Genomic DNA, 16975 nt, shown 5'->3' on the forward strand with positions numbered 1-16975 from the left:
CACCTATGACATACAGAAGAACTTGCATCCACTGAGGTTATAGCCGGTGGGACCCAGAAAGCATATGTGTGGTGCTGACATTTTCAAGATTTAGTACTGCTGCCCAAAGGTCCTCGGGGAGTTGAAGACATGGGCTACTGTGACCTTGCCATGAATTAAACCAGCCATGTCTACAGACCTTAACACTCCACAAGTCCTTTAATAGGAGCAGAACATTCTAGCTCACAGATCACCAAAGTAAAAATTCTTTAGAACCCATTCTATTTCTACCTTCCAATAAGAAAACCACATCTTGCTGCCTTTAGCTTCTTTCTGAGTGCTTTTATTTCCACCACTCCCACCTCCACACGTATTAGAAGCAAACTAGGACTGTACTCTTGAAAGTCCAGTAACCTAATATTTTAAATGGTTAAAATGTTCCCATTTAAAAAGGACTTTATTGGGTTTCCTCAGAAGAAAATGAGCATCTAAGAAATGGCTAAGCAAAGTAATGATGGAGTATTAGGCAACTAAAGAAAATCATATTTTCAAAGACTTTAACGGCAACCAAAAAGGCTCAGTAAGTAATACCATGTGGAACAAAGGACACAAAACTTAAATGACCTAAATGGAGTATGATGCGAATTTTGTCCCCACCAGAACACACACACACATTTAGACAGACTTCAACTTCTGAATAACCCACTCTTCAGACATTGTACCGGTTGTCTAAATTATTCAATCTTTGCACATTCAGCTTGGATTTGTTTTAAAACACACTAGGTACAGAAGCAGGGAACTGTCTATACATGTTCACTTGTGAACAACATTAACCGTTGTCTCTGCATAGTAGGATTATTGGTTATTTTTATTTTCTACTTTATACTTCTCTGGATTTCCCCAATTATCTAATGAAAATACACCACATCTTCATAGACATACACCAGTAACAATGTTAAGAAAAAATTCTGTCCCCGATGAACTTTTCTGTTATTTTCTGGATTTTTATAGTAATTCATGGATCCTACTATGCTGGCTCCACAGTTTCTCCCAGCCTTCTGGGGAGCCAGCACCCACACAGACACCCACCTGAGTGCAGCAGGTTGGCACACTGCTTCTGACTCTCCTCCAGGCTTCTTGTCAATCTGTTAATGATCTCAGTCTTTTCTAATCTGGTTGCTTCTTGATTCCTTTCCAGTTGCTTAACCTGATCTTTCAAATGACAGCAGATATCTTCCTAAACAGAAAAAGCATCCAAGAAGTCCTTTTCATAAGCAAGTTATTGTATATTAAACTGATAATTATGACCTTACATCTTTGGATTTTAAGTCAAATATAAAATCATTACCTGACAGGATCACCTCTTTTACAAGGTCAAGTGCACAAGTTTGAGTAAGGAGAACAAACTGGTCAGTCACCAACTGCTCAGTCTGTTTCTCCTTTCGGTTGAATTTGAATCTGATGGCTTCTAAAGTCTCTCTCTGCTCTGTATACCTAAGACACTGTTATTATAAAATTGGATTTTGTTCAAGCCAAAGGAAATGTATTACATCCCTATTTGCATTTTACTCTCTCAGTATAATTGTGTTACACAGTAGGCAAACCACCTTGAACCATGGAATCTGTGTCCCAAGTCAGCAAGAATACAGACAAAACACATGGAAACTTACTCTATTCTGAATAGCCAAAAAGTAGCCCTCCCTCTTCTGAACTGGTTTTAAACTTGATCTGTTTCTCTCATGTTTTTCCATCTTGTATATGTCTTTTTTCTCTTAACAGTCTCTTTGAAGGTGCCTATATAGTGCCTTATACATAGTGAATGCTACAAAAGACATTTGAAAAATGACAAAGAAAAACAGGATAAATGTGTGCATGTATGTAATTACATGGGGCTATACAGAGAATCTAGAGCAGGTATATAATATATTCAAATGTCTACAAAAAGAAACTGTGTTTGGAAGTAATGAGCCATGGGAATCCCAAAGCCAGGTAGAAGAAATCATCATCTCTCTCATTCAGGAAGGGTGACACAGGCTGAATTCCAGGCAAACAGCAGAGCATGTAAGAGGCACATAAGTAAATCAAGGTGATTGGCTGAAGTTACCTGAAAAAGCCTGAAGAAAATAAATAGTAAGAGGCATATCAAGAAAGGACTTTGAGACAGAGAGAAGGCATTTGGGGCCTGATTTTACCGTAATCTAAAGCCTAATAATGCCTTACGGTTACAAATAGAAAATATATCACCTCATAGGGATACTAACACTCGCCTTAAGCAGAACAGAGAGACTCTGAAGTTCCCTGTTAGCTTAAAAATTCATGAGCATTTTGTATTCTATTTCATAATGTGTCACGTTTGCTTTAACGTTTTTCTACCAAATTTTTGAGCAAAATGAAGCTTCTGGAACCTGGTCCATGTTTATTCAACAGTGCAAACCTCTTGGCACACTGCTGCTGATTCCCAGGCCAGTTTGGTTCTAAAGCACCAAAGTAACAAGGCAAACACAACGGATGAGCTAATATTCATGACAATGTGAATGTGTGAGCAAGAAGAGGTGGGGAGACAAGTCGCATTTATGTGCTGGGAAGGTCACGATAGCTTTTACCAGACACTGAGAACTGGCCCAAAAGAGTTCAAGAAAAGGTAATTATGAAAACTATTATAATAAAGAGGCAGACCATGGAAATAATTTGACTATATGCAGCAATCTAATTAAGAGTCCCCCAAGTGGCCTGGTGGTTAGGATTCTGGGCTTTCACTGCCAGGACTCTGGTTCAATCCCTGGTCAGGGACCTAAGATCCCCAAAAAGCACATGGCAGAATGCAGGGGGCAAAGGTGGGGGCCTTAGGCAACAATCAATTAAGCCATGCTGTTTCCTGTTGACAAGTTCAGGAAAACATATCATACTCATAAAACTATGCAGTTTAAACACCAAGAAACAAAACAAAAATAAATGGTTCTATCTTTTCCGCAATTAGCTTAAGTGAGAACACTCAGTTCAAGATTGACAGAGGCAGATGTCTTTGAAGACTGAATGAGACAACTGCAGTCATAAAGAGACAATAGCTGAACCTACAAGATGAAATAGAATTGAACAGATTTGTAGTGCACAAAGGAAAAAAAAAATTAAGCCACATGCACACAGGTCTGCTGGAGTCTCTCAGTCAATAGGAAGTGCTTAAATACATATAAAAGATTAGAAGATAGATCAGCTGAAGGTCATAACATAGAAACCAAAGTCCATGACTTCAACAGAAGCTGAAGATTTCAAGAAGACCAGAATGAAGAAAGATTTAAACCACCGAGGAGCTAATCAGAGATGTCAACCGGTATCAGGAAGAAGTAGAAGTCAGTTCAGACACCTGAACAGAGATCTCAGGATATGACACTTCTGTGAATGGAAGAGAAAGGAGACACCTGGAAGGAAAGCACCTCAGAGATAGCATGCTATAAGCATCCTGTCAGTAAAGGAACATTATGAGCTGCAAGAGCTCATTTCTTCTCATCTTCTCTGTCACACACACACACACACACACACACACACACACACACACACACACACACAAAACTCAAGGGTAACTCAGCCAAAATAACAAGAACGGCTACACATTGAGTGTGTCTACAATCCCTTCTACCAGAAAAGCTGATGACTTAAGGAAAATATTAAATTAGTAACACAATTTTACATGCCATGTATTTCTCAAAATACATGAGTTACACAAAAATTAAAACACATATAAACACGATTATATGATGGATTGCTACTCCTCCCATCATGTGGAATTAGGTAGCTTCTGCATTGAGTTTTGTCTTTCAAAATAGATTTAAATCTATGTAAACTTTCTTTACATCCTGATGTTTAGCTGTTTTCAGTAAAACTTTGCTGAACAAATGAAATAATATGATTATTTTACAAGTACAGTCCTTTCCCTCCAAGAGCAAGTTTTTCACAAAGCAGTGATTTTCAAATTTTTGCAAGGGGGAGGTCTGAACCTCTTGAAAAATCTGAATAAGCTCATGGGTCTTCTCAAAGAAAACTGCATATACTGACACCCAAGAGAAAATCACACCCACAATTTCAGAGATTCAAGAGCTCCCTGGAGCCTAGTCATGGACTGCTTTAGAAGATGTCAGGTAAACAATCTCTGTCACTCACAAATCATACAATGTGTGATCATCTACTCAGGTAACACTGGCATGTACTTAGGTACACAGTTGTGTGACTATGTGCAAGCCACTAAGAACCCAGACATTAGCAAACTTGTTCATCTGCTACATCACCTAGTTAATTCCATGCTACTCTTTCTCAAGAGTTGTTTTATTCTTCTTTGTAACCTGCAGAGTGGAGTGGAGCAGGAAAAGGCTTATCAGAAAGGGAAAGATTTTGCTCCTCTTCAATAACTTTTCTATTTAAAAAAAAAAAAAAAAGAGGACAAGGGGCAATATGTACGTATGGTTACCAGTTATGGTAAGAAAATCTAAATCACACTCTATAGAACACACTCATGCATTTTCCTGATTACAGGCAGCCAACTCCCTGGCTCTTGGCTGATCTTTACAGCACTTTTTCCAATTAGGACTCTCGGCTTGGATTCTGAGATAATACCAACTGCCTTTTATTAAAAATACTGCTGAGTCAAATGATAGCAAATGGAGAGCATAAAAGGGATACCAAAAAAAAAAAGCATTCCCAGAAAGAAAAAAACACCGGGCACTTCGGAATCACCACTTTGCAAAGCAGTTATGGAACAATACGCAGAAGCTGACATCAGTGCTATGCTCTTCTCTGTTTTAAATAAAAGAAAAAAGAAAAATCACTGACAGAATGTAACAGCAGACAAGACCTTAATCAACACTTTCACTGTATGGTTCAGGCATCCGAAGCCCAGTCAGCACAGAATGAAGACTCTGTTCTGTGTTCTAGTCTAGGATTCTTTGGCTGAGGGGTCGGAAGAGGTGAGAAAAGTGAATGGAACAAGTACAGGGGTTGAAACACACTAGGAACTGCTCCCAGGCTGCCCCTGAGTGAGTGTGCCTGTCAGGAGAGAACAGAGAGATCCCCAACCCAGCATGGAAAAGCCACGGATACTGACTCCTCTCATCATTGGAGAATGCACCACTCTCCACAGCAGCTTTCACGCTGCTACCCAAACAGAGCCACGCTTAATAAAACCATATCTCAAATTCTATATGTTTTAATATTACAGAAAGTAGACTTTAATAATTATTCTTTTTTTACCTTTTTTTCTAGACTTTAATAATTTGTCAAAGTCTTTGTCTTTCCCCACCCTCTACTTATCCTTCACACTGATCAAATTCACAGTATTTTTCTACATAAAAAGAATCTTAAAAAAATCTATATGGGAAAATAAATCCAATAAAAATTCATATAAACACATATAAAAGTAAAATAAAATGAAATGATATACAAACAATTATTATTGCCAATAATGCAGTTTTATAATACTCAACCTAAATTATGGAAAAATTTATAGTCAGCTGTACAAATAAGAAAAAACAACCCAAATCAGTGTGAATTTTAAATGGGGAGGGATTTTCTAGATCTTCTCATCTTAACATTCTTCTCTTCTTTCCTTGGGTTAAATTAATTCTGAAATTACATTGAGAAAGACAATCCCTGAAATTTTATTCATTCAACTGATTACCTGGGGTTTTGGAGCACAAGCAAACCCACTACCTGGGTTACAACATTTTATTCCCTTTGGGGCAAAGCTAAATAAAAACTGTGAAACATGCTCAAGTTTCATATCTAAATGATTTCAGATCAGAATCTCTTCCCTATTTATTACACTAGTCTCAAAGTCAACTCTTCTCCCAAGAATCATTTCTAGACAATATTTACTGACAAGTTAATAACCAAACACTGGGAGACCCAAGAAAGGTCTTCTCCTGGTTAATCTCCAAGGACAACCACTCAATTCCAGGCCAGCTCCTAAAACACTCCTTCTTTTCAGTTTGGAATCTTCTAAGACATATGAACAATATGCATAAATATTCGACAAATGAAGAAGTAGTAACATGAGAAGTGAGAAAGCACTAACCAGTCCTACCAGAGGAAGGATTTCCAAAAGTATGCCCTCGGGGCATATCCACAGATAAAACTCTTCGGGCTTTTAAATTTTACTCATACTCAAATACCTACTGCAAACACCCAGCATTTCTCTATGATGAACCGCAAGACGTCAGTCATGACTTTACTTGTTTCTAACAGTTGCTATTTGAAATCACTCCAACCTGTTCCCTCAGTGCAGCAAGGGCAGCATCCCACTTCCTCTGTAAGGACAGCACTTGCTCCTCATGCTTCTTTGTGAGGCCCATCACGATGCTCTCGTGCTGCTCCCTCGTGCGCTGGAGTGATTCCGAATGATGCAAGTCCAACAGCTGCTGCTTCAGGCTGTCCAGGGCCAGCTCAGTAGTTCTCGACTTTTTAATCATCTAGAAAATGCACACAGGATACACATTTACAGTATTCTGACTCTGTGCTATCTTCATGAATTTTAATTCTAAAACTCAACCTCGCTTAACTAAATGAAAGTAGGGGCTTCTCAGTAGTAAAGAACCCACTGCCAATGAAGGAGACACAAGAGACGTGGGGTTCAACCCCTGGGTGGGGAAGATCCCCTGGAGTAGGAAATGGCAACCCACTCCAGCATTCTTGCTTGGAGAATCCCATGGACAGAGGAGCCTGGCGGGCTACAGTCCACGGGGGTGCAAAGAGTCAGACATGACTGAGTGACTAAACAACAAGAACAAGAACAAAGAGAAGAAAGGTCTCCCCGTGGTGGCTCTAGTTCCCTAGCTGGGATCCACCAGGCCCGTGGTTGCTGGGATTATTATTCACAAGGAAAAAGAGTCTGGAAGTGTCTGAGGAAAGAGAGAGAAGATTTTGCACAACATGATGGCAATGTGGGTTCCAGGCAAGGAGTCTGCTGCTTATACACCCATCTCAGTGCTGTTTGCATCGCTCTGTGCTCCAAGTGCTGGAGGGAAGTCCAACTGTTAGGTCATGGGAAAATGACGACTTTTTAAAAAATTTATTTATTTTTTAATTGAAAGATAATTGCTTTATAGAATTGTGTTGGTTTCTGCCAAAGAGCAGCATGAATCAGACATGAGAGGTGGGATGGAGAGGGAGGTAGAAGGGAGGTTAAAGACAACTGCTGCTGGAAAGATTGATGAACCTTCTCAGTGGTCACATACTAAAAAGGAAGCTTTTTAAACTGTAACTGTATGGTTATGGAGAAGTAATTGTGTAGCAGGTTTACTGACAACTCCCACAAGATGCCCATGTTCTAATTCCTGAAACCTGTGAATAGTTCTGTAACATTACAATGGGAAATTAAGGTTGTGAGTGGATTAAAGTTGCAAACCAGATGACCTCAAATAAGGAGACCGTCCTGTATTACCAGGGCGGACCCACTGTATCCAGAAGGGTCCTTTAATGAGGAAAACTGGGGCAAAAAAAGTCAGAATTGTGACTGCTAGCTCTGAAAATGGAAATGGACCATACTCCAAGGAATGCAGGGGGCCTCTAGAAACTGGAAAAAGCAAAAAAGGAGATTCTCCCCTGGATCTCCAGAAAGCAACAGAGCTCTACTGACACCTTGATTTTAGCCCAATGAAAGCCATGCCAGACTTCTGACTTTCTGTCTGTAAGGTAATAAATTTTGCTGTTTTAAGCCACTAAGCCTGTGGGGATCTGTTAAAGCAGCAATAGAAAATTAATGTACCTGGTGGTTCTGTTGCCTTTTTAAATTTATTTAATTTTAAACTATTTTATTTTTTATAAATGCAAGTTCTAACTTATAAAAAGATTACTAAAAGATTATGTAGATTATGACATAAAAGCCACTCTTTAATAACTATCATTTTTCAAAAAATTTTAAATAATGATAGTCTATATTACACATAAAAATGAAAAATTTCAAATGAGGTCGCTTCTTCATTCTATTCCAGAGATTGCCTATTTATCCCAATACCACTTAAACTACTTAAGACATTCATCATTTGTTCAGTAAATGATGTGGACACTTTGTGCCAGGCAGGGTTCCAAGCACTTAAGGACAGGATGACAAGAGAGCCAAGGCCTAAAGTCTTATTACTTTCTGGTGAAAAGGGACAGACAATAATAAGTAAACAGATGAGATAATTTCAGACGGCTTTAAAATAGAGTGATAAAATATGGCACCATAGAGGGGAGTGGGAGTGAGAAGCAATAGACTACTTTAGATGTAAGGCTGATGAGAAGTCCTCTCTGTTTTTAGCTAAGAACTGAAGGCTGAAAATGAACCAGACATGAGACAACATTGTTTATTTTATTTTATTTTTTTTTGAGACAACATTGTTTAAACTCTTCCATCCTCAGAACTAGCCACTAATCTCATCTAGAACCAAGTCACTTTTGTTTGTAACCACCAAAACAGCATTACTCACAAGAATCATTCACTGCCAGGCGTGGCTACCAATGACTTGTGACTATTTCCCATGATCAAATGGCCACCCTTCTCATTAATCAAAGAATGTGCCACCACTTCAAAGGCTAGTCTGTTGGGGTCAGAAAATTTAGTTTCTGATGCTTTGTCAGTAACCAGCTTTGTAATCCTGGAAAAGTAATGTGACCTCGCCAAGACTTGGTTAACCATCCATAAAATGGTAAACACAATGCTTCACTAATCAAAATCCCAACAAGACTTTATAAAGCATGGGAAGTTGATTTGCAAGGTCTAGAAGGAAAAGTGTAAAAAAGAGCTACTAAATATTTTAAGAATTGTAAGGGTAGCCCTTGTTTATCAGATTTCAAAACACAAAATAAAACTATACTTGTGACAGTATCAGAGCAGGAAGAGAGAAATATGTAAGAAAAAAAAATTCAGAGATTAGGTCAATTTTGAACACCATAACTCACTCACCATGTACTGATCACCTATAATGTATCAGGCTCTAGGCTTATGTGATGAGGTTACTAAGACGAGGGCAACCCCTTCTGGCCTTCAAGATTATTCTAGGTCTGTTATAGCAGATGTGAACATCTGACTTGAGGAAGAAAACGGGAAGACTCAGGAAAAGAAAAGCCTTGAGCAGGGGCTTGTTAATCAAATAGCAATGTGCTGAGGAGAGGGCATTCCAGTGATAGGAGACAGCACAATGAGTACATAAAAACAGACAGGCTACTGAGTTTAAGAGTGAGAGAAGAACCTAGATGCCCATCAGCAGACAAATGGATAAGAAAGCTGTGGTACATATACACAGTGGAATATTACTCAGCCATTAAAAAAATACATTAGAATCAGTTCTAATGAGGTGGATGAAACTGGAGCCTATTATACAGAGTGAAGTAAGCCAGAAAGAAAAACACCAATATAGTATACTAACACATATATATGGAATTTAGAAAGATGGTAACAATAACCCTGTATGTGAGACAGCAAGAGACACAGATGTATAGAACAGTCTTTTGGACTCTGTGGGAGAGGGCGAGAGTGGGATGATACGGGAGAATGGCATTGAAACATGTAAATTATCATATGTGAAACGAATCGCCAGTCCAGGTTCGATGCATGGGACAGGGTACTCAGGGCTGGTGCACCGGGATGACCCAGAGGGATGGGATGGGGAGGGAGGTGGGGCGGGGGGGTTCAGGATGGGGACACATGTGCACCCACGGCGGATTCGTGTCAATGTATGGCAAAACCAATACAATACTGTAAAGTAAAAAAATAAATAAATAAATAAAACTGGGGGGAAAAAAAAAAGTGAGAAAGAGAAAGGCAAGGATCAGATGGTCATCCTGACACCCTATTTCATCCCGCAAGTAAAGCAGGGTCATTGAAAGACTTTAAGTAAGGGAAAGACATAACTAGAATGTGCTTCAGAAAGATTACTCAGATGGCCAGATGAAAGAAGAGAAGGGGTAAAAGATTAGAGACTACATAAAAGACTTCTGCAGAAGATGATAACATACTGAACTAGGGACGTGTGGGCAGAAAAGAGGAGGCTCAACACAACGTGGTGGCTGACTAGACAAAGGAACACCGAAGCTGAGCTCTCCTCCAGATTTCTGGTGGATAGATGACTAGGTGAATGGGAGATCCATTCCTCCACAGAAAGGGAAAGAAATGTAGACTGACTTATGGGAGAAGAATGTGTAAACTTCAAAGTTTTTCTAAATTTAGTCCCACAATACGAAACATTAAGCAACTAACATTTCATTGTAATCAACAACTTTTTGCCATAAATAATGAAGATCAAATATTTACCTGTTCTTCATTGACTTTTAATGCTTGTATTTGGGTCTCCAGTGCTTTTATTTGTGCTTCAAGCTGTATTTCTCTTTCTTTTCCATTTTGAAAGAGTTTCTGTGATTCTCGAAGGCTGAGGGCCAAACCATCCTTTTCATCTAGAATATTAAAAAATTTTATATAAGTAATATGTTACTGCAGAGGGATCCTTAATTGCCATAATCTATCAAACATGAGAACTTTATCACATATAAATGTTGCTGCATTTAATTCAGTTCAGATAATGAACTTCACTTGATTTGGAAAAAGTCAGAAAAGCTTCAAAAAAAGAATGCGAGTGACATCAAAAAATTTTTTTTTTACAGAACAGCAACCACTCTCTTCAAAAATCTTATTGTATCCCTTTAGGGACCAAAAGATCCCCTAAAAAATCATTTCAATATCTGTTACTTGAGAAGCTACATAGATATGACAAGCGCCTGCTGATCAAAGAAACAATCTGAGGAAAAATTATTTTTTATACATACTCTCAATGACCTCTTAAATTCACCTAGTCTTTAATTCTTCCCACATACTTTACTGTAACAGTTCACAAGTTCTTCTCTCAAAATAAATTTCATGAGCATTACAAAAGATCTTTTCACTATCAATTAAGTTTGAAATAAGCTGGAGTTCAGTCACAAAATTATTCTACAAATGAGAGTTCAACACTGACCGAAACTACAGAAAGCATAAAGAGTGAGCAATTATAATCTGAAATCTGTGTTTACATTCTGCTTCTCCCAGAGATGACCACATTTTCTCCTTGGCACTCTCAAAGCAGTTCAGGATCACTAACTCTCACTTGGATTGAAATGTTATGCTAATTTCATAGGCTCAGAAAACGTACTGCACACTAAACACAAGTCTCTCTGGGAACTGGAATACTTTATCCAAGGTAAACTACATAAGGAATCGATAGCTTCTTAAGATGGAATGCTATCAGCATATTTCTATAATGTTCACTGATTCTATTAGTCTAATAGAATAGAAAAAAGGGGAAAAAAATGAGGACCTCAAAATGTATGTTCTGGAAAGGAGTCCAAGGCAATGTGTCAAAAGTCCTGGATTTTTGTTTTGTTCTGACTGATTCATCGTGAGCCCTTCATCAAGTGCATCAAATCTCTACGCTTCATATTTAAAATGAGGTTACTGGAAACAAGCTATCTAGCTCTATGAACCTCAAACACAACAGCACTCAACAGCTGTTTTCTCACCTTTGGTTATCAGAAGCTGATGATTCAGATATCTAATTTGACGTTCACTTTCGTTTAACTTTTCAACTAAATTGTCCAGTTGTCTCTCTTTAGCTTTGTTAAGAACCTGAAGTTGAATAATCTGCATATTTTCTGCAGAGTCTGCTTGGGAATTAAAGACAATTTATTAGATAAAAGCATATCAAAATATAAATTTGTGGTCATTTCGGGCAATGTTTTACCAAACTGCAAATACAACTTAGGGTATCATGAAATCAATTCAGGAGATTGTGACTAGCATTTTTAATAAACAATGTTACTGAGCCAAAAACTTGGGTCTGCTCACCCTCACACAGTAAAGCCAATCTACTGACACCTAGTTGTAGTGAAGGCAAGTGCAGCGTGTAAAGGGCCATTTAAGGAGTTTGAGCTTTTTAAGCATCAGCTGTCCAGGACTTCTCTTACTGAACCTTATCATAAATGCTGCACTTCCCTGATGGCTCAGTAAAGAACCTGCCTGCAATGCAGAAGACCTGGGTTCAAGCCCTGAGGTGGGAGGATCCCCTGGAAAAGGGAATGACAACCCACTCCAGTATTCTTGCCTGGAGAATTCCATGGACAGAGGAGTCAGGCGGACTACAGTCAGACACGACTCAGTGACATACTTTCACACTTTTCCCTTCACCACAACCAGGTGTTGGTTAGATTGACTTTATTACAAGCAGGCAAGAAGATCCAAATTTTGGTTTGGTAATAACAAGACAGAATACGATCAGTGTATCATGTAGCATAAATAAGTATTACTATGTAAAACTTATTTATACAATATTTATATAAATATTGTAGACCTCATCACAATGCAAAAAAAAAACATACTTCTTACTATGGTCACTGCCAGGAAAGTCTGAAAAGTCACTAGTTAATGTATACCTCTGAATCACTACCATTCAAGCTAATGAAAAATAAGTATATACCAATAACAATTGAATAGAGCTCCAAGCTCTCATTAAGTTGAAAAATAAAAGTACATCGACTTCTATAAAACCATATTCAAAGAAAATTTCTTGACATCCTTCTCAAAATATTTTATTTTAAGCAAGAATGAAATCATTTATACTGGCAAATAACTGCTAGATTAACAAATTAAAGAATAGATTAATAAAAAATTTTTGAGGTCTTCTTTCAGAATTAAAGTCATTTTAAGGACCACTTAAAAATCACTGGGGGAGAAAAAGAAAAAAGTGATTCACAGAAGCAGGATAATCTTTCAACTACACAATGACGAATATTTTCCTATAAGAACAATGCTACTATTTGCTAACAAATAAAACAATCTTCTTTTTAAAAAGAGAGATGGTTGAAACCTCCAACTGAAGGCTGAAAATTCTGTTACAAGTCAAACTTCTCTTGGGCCTTAGAACATGGCTAATCCAGGAATAAACACAATCTACAAGCCACCTCTCTTCAAACTAATTTTTTTAAACTACTGTTACTAAGAACCTATAATCACTAAATCCAGCACTCCCACTAAGTTAATTAACTTTCAGATGTCAAATTTAGGCAAATGTGTAACTAACAAAAAATGAATCAACTGGATAAAAATGCAGATTGTTAAGGAAGTGATGAAAGCGATATGTACAAAATGACCAGGCAATATAAATGTAACCAAACACAGCAGAACTGAAAGAATAACATCAAGGTGTCAGGCCACCGTTGTGATGTCTATTTACTTAACCCCAAAAGAGTTATGCCACACACACTGTCCACCTCCTCATCTCTTCATTCCACAAAACCTTAGGAACAGAGAGAGGCTGCCCACATATTTGCTGCCAGCTCGCTGGGGGAAAAGGTGTTCCTTGACACTATCTATAGCCTAAGCTTAAGATGGAAGCAGCACCATGAAGTTAGGGCACTAGGGCTCAGTTCTCTCTGTAGTGCATGCAGCCCAGGAAACCCAGAATACCTGATATGACTTTTCCCCCACTTCTTAAATGTAATACAAAGACAACACCTGTGTTCACATTCTAGAATGTGAACTGGCTCTTCAGCAATAGCTAGAAGTTACTTCACATGCCAGAGAGAAGGATGACAAAAGTTGGATGTATGAAAACAAAGATTCAGATTAGTCAAGTTTGGTTTTTAGTTTTGAATGTTCGGATCTCCTCAAAATTCCCTAGTAGCACTTTTACTGATACATATACTTTTCAAAAGAAAACTTTTTAGCAAGTGTCACAGGACTAAACCTGAGATGTAAGTCTAGTTTTAATTCTGAGTATACAGTCATTTATATCAAAGTTGTCCATTACATAAAACTCTAAAAACAAACAAAAAAATTAAGATAATGGTTGACTTACTAAATTATATTTCTATGTAGTGAAAAAAATCTAAGATTGAAAAGAAAACTACATTTCATTTTCCAATTTAGACTTCTGTTAAGAAAGATATGCTATATGAAGCTAATTAAGTCTTAACCAAATAGAATGACTGAAATATACAGCTGAGAAAATTTCTTTTAATTTTTCATTAAGGGAAATTTCAAATATATAAGAAGGTAGAGAAAAGAGTACAATAAACCCCATGAAACCATCACCTAGATTCAACAATTGTGAACTCATAGCCCTTCTCACTTTATCTACATCCACACACAAACTTACCCCCCAACAACGTGATATTTGAAGTCAATTCTGGACTTCATGTCAGCTTATTCAAACTTCAGGATATATCTTTTAAAATTGAACTCTTTTCAAAAAATTTCATTATCTTACTTAAAATCATAATTCTTGAACATGCTCCAAGCACTCAAAGTTCTCCAAATAGGCAGTGAAGAAATTTAAACTTGATACCTACTTTCATTAGCTCCTAAAAATTGCTGTTGCAGACCTTCAAATGTATCACTTTCTGCAATGTCCTGGGCTGGTGAGCCATTATTCTGGGCAGAAGACTGAAAAGGTTTATACGTCACTTTATATGATTCCAAAGCTTGACAACTAGGACCTTGGGACATTCCAAATTGCTATTACAAGGTGAGAGACAAAATTGATGATTAGGATTTGCTCTTTTCTTCAAAAATTATCTGAATTAGACAACTTGTTATAACACTTAATGGTGGTACAATTACAAATTTTATATATACATCTCCACTTAAAAACAGCACTTACTGTTACTTAACAAAGTTCATAGAAAGCCTGAAATATGTAATTTCACACATTTTAGTTGTACTTCTGAGCATATAATAGAGCCATTTCCATAAATAACATTCAAGAATTCCAGTGAGATTGTATATAAACATTTAAGAATAATTTAGATGATACCAACATCGTGAAAACACATCTATGTAATAACATGTAATACAATGACTCATATGTAATAAATACTCAGTAACTTTTGTGGGATGAATAATATTTTATAGAGAAGTAAGGGAAGTAAGGAGAAATAGTAAGTAAGGGGAAGTAAGGGGAAATGACCACCTTAAAATGACCAAAAAATTATCCTGTCATCAGGTAACACAGAATATCTATTAGTGAAATGAGGCATTCATGGTCATTGAGAAAATCTAAGAAGCAGCTAACTGTATCCTAAGGTCTTATTCATCAAACTCTCCAGAGGCAGAGGGGGAAGGTATTTCTTTCCTTAACATTCACCCTATCTACTGCTGTATCATCACAACAGATAATTGGCTTTGAAGTATTTGACACAAAATGTGTGATAAGGGTGATGAGCTAGATGATCAAGGTAACTGATTGGTGTCATGTAGTGATTAACCACTTTTAAACTCTATCAGGGTACCTGAACGTAGCTTCTCACCAGAGCAGGGTTAATGGTAGAAGCCAGAAGCCTCAGTAGACAAAGGTGGCTATTCTTAACTTTTAATGTTTAATTATTTCCACGAAGTCTCTATTTTAAAATTCTCATTTAAGATGATTTAATTAGACTGTAAACAGAAAACTGCACGACTAATTCAGCATGAGACTGAATAAATGCACCCTCAGCATTATGTGTACTTAAATGTTACTACTGCACTTTTCACAAACATTTCTTAATCACACACACACAGCAAATATGTGTACACACATGCACAAATTTCTTGAAAGTCAAGTTTTTACAATACCTGAAAATGATTCCTTTGAGTATCTGAAAATGTAATTACATTGGTTGGTTGGCTATTAAATTCCTGCTTCTGACTGTTGGTATATGGCCTAAAGTTTTCAGGAAGGTGATACAAATCAGTCTGTTCATATTTACTCGGAGGACTATAACCACTTCCACCTTCATCTCCACCTCCTTCAGGATGGTAGACAGGATGCTGGTCTTCAGTTCTGCTTTGATTCTCTTCCCAGCCATTGCCACTTTTCTCTCCAATACATATATCCCGAATCTCATTATAGGCCTATTAGATAACAAGAGTAAGAGAAAAGTACTAAGATCTATTCCCACCCTCAAAGTCAAGTTGGTGCCAGATACTTACATTTACATTTGGAGGTTTAGGCAGCACTTGATGCTCAGTCCAGTTCATCTCCAATTGCTCAGAATGATGTGTGCTTGAGAAAAATCAGTATTTTAAATTAGAGCCTATCATCTATTTGGACAGAGACACCACAGAGAACCTCAAGATTTTAACATGGGTGCCCTCCAAATTTTACCTAAAGGATTAAGTAGTAGTCTACAATTTCACAATCATATCTGTTATTATTGCCTGCAAGGTATCTAAAGAAAAAAACTCAAAGCATTGTGATATACAAACGCAAGGGGTTTCAGGTCCTTACTCTTCCTCTCTGCCGTCCTCGCTGCAGTCCGAATAGTGAAGCTCGGGGGAAGACAGGTCATCATCCAGCATATCGTGAGGCAGGTCTGTGAGTAACTGCTGCAACTGAGACAGAAAGGTCAGCGTCAATACAACACTGGCTCAGACCCAAGATGCCAAACCAAAGTTGCCTTGGCACCAGTGATTTTGACTGTAGAAGTCAAAGAATTTCCTAATTTCTCTATGTAATAAAGGTCTCAAATTCCACAGGAATTACGTTTGTCAGTTCACTTGGGGGAAGGGGAACACATAAATATCAGGATTTATATTGGAAGGCTTTATCTTTTTCTAGAGGTCTTAGATTCAGGTACACATACAGCAGGAAAGCTTCTAAAACTTCTTTAAGCAAACACAGCAGGTCATAATAATGGCACGATCACTGTATCATGTTATCCGGGGGGGCAGATCTGAGTCTCAGAATCCTGTTCTACCAGTAATCAGACCTGGAGGACTTGGCAATCAGACACCCTCCAGGGAATCTGAGTGGCCAGATGCACTGTACTCAGGTGGTGATAACAGCAGCAGCAGCAGGTGGCCTTGGAAGCCCTTAGAAGCTCCAATAATACAATGGAAACCTCTTGGGGAGTGACTAATTACTAGAGAGCCATCCAATTCCAATGATGAAAAGATACACAATGCTTGGCTCTTATAAACAGTTGAGTGGAAAGAAGGCTATAAGACTCAGGTTTTTATGGATACAGT

The 16975-nt window shown here is 37.8% G+C and overlaps 1 protein-coding gene across 9 annotated transcripts in view; it reads right to left on the reverse strand.

The window, feature by feature from the left end:
- Positions 1-16975, reverse strand: part of CEP152 (centrosomal protein 152) — a 99646-nt gene that overhangs the window by 64727 nt on the left and 17944 nt on the right. For 6 of the 9 annotated variants that reach the window (XM_061157095.1, XM_061157094.1, XM_061157092.1 and 3 more), the window contains exons 3-10: positions 16236-16339; positions 15938-16010; positions 15581-15859; positions 14320-14485; positions 11494-11637; positions 10256-10395; positions 6234-6434; positions 1069-1216 (exon numbers count right to left, since the gene is read on the reverse strand). In XM_061157095.1, the coding sequence (XP_061013078.1) occupies positions 1069-1216; positions 6234-6434; positions 10256-10395; positions 11494-11637; positions 14320-14485; positions 15581-15859; positions 15938-16010; positions 16236-16339 (1255 nt within the window). The remainder of the gene's footprint in view (positions 1-1068; positions 1217-6233; positions 6435-10255; positions 10396-11493; positions 11638-14319; positions 14486-15580; positions 15860-15937; positions 16011-16235; positions 16340-16975) is intronic. The other 3 variants (XM_061157098.1, XM_061157097.1, XM_061157091.1) reach the window with 1 other exon arrangement.

This window comes from Dama dama, chromosome 12 (assembly GCF_033118175.1).
Source record: "Dama dama isolate Ldn47 chromosome 12, ASM3311817v1, whole genome shotgun sequence".
Taxonomy (NCBI): domain Eukaryota; kingdom Metazoa; phylum Chordata; class Mammalia; order Artiodactyla; family Cervidae; genus Dama; species Dama dama.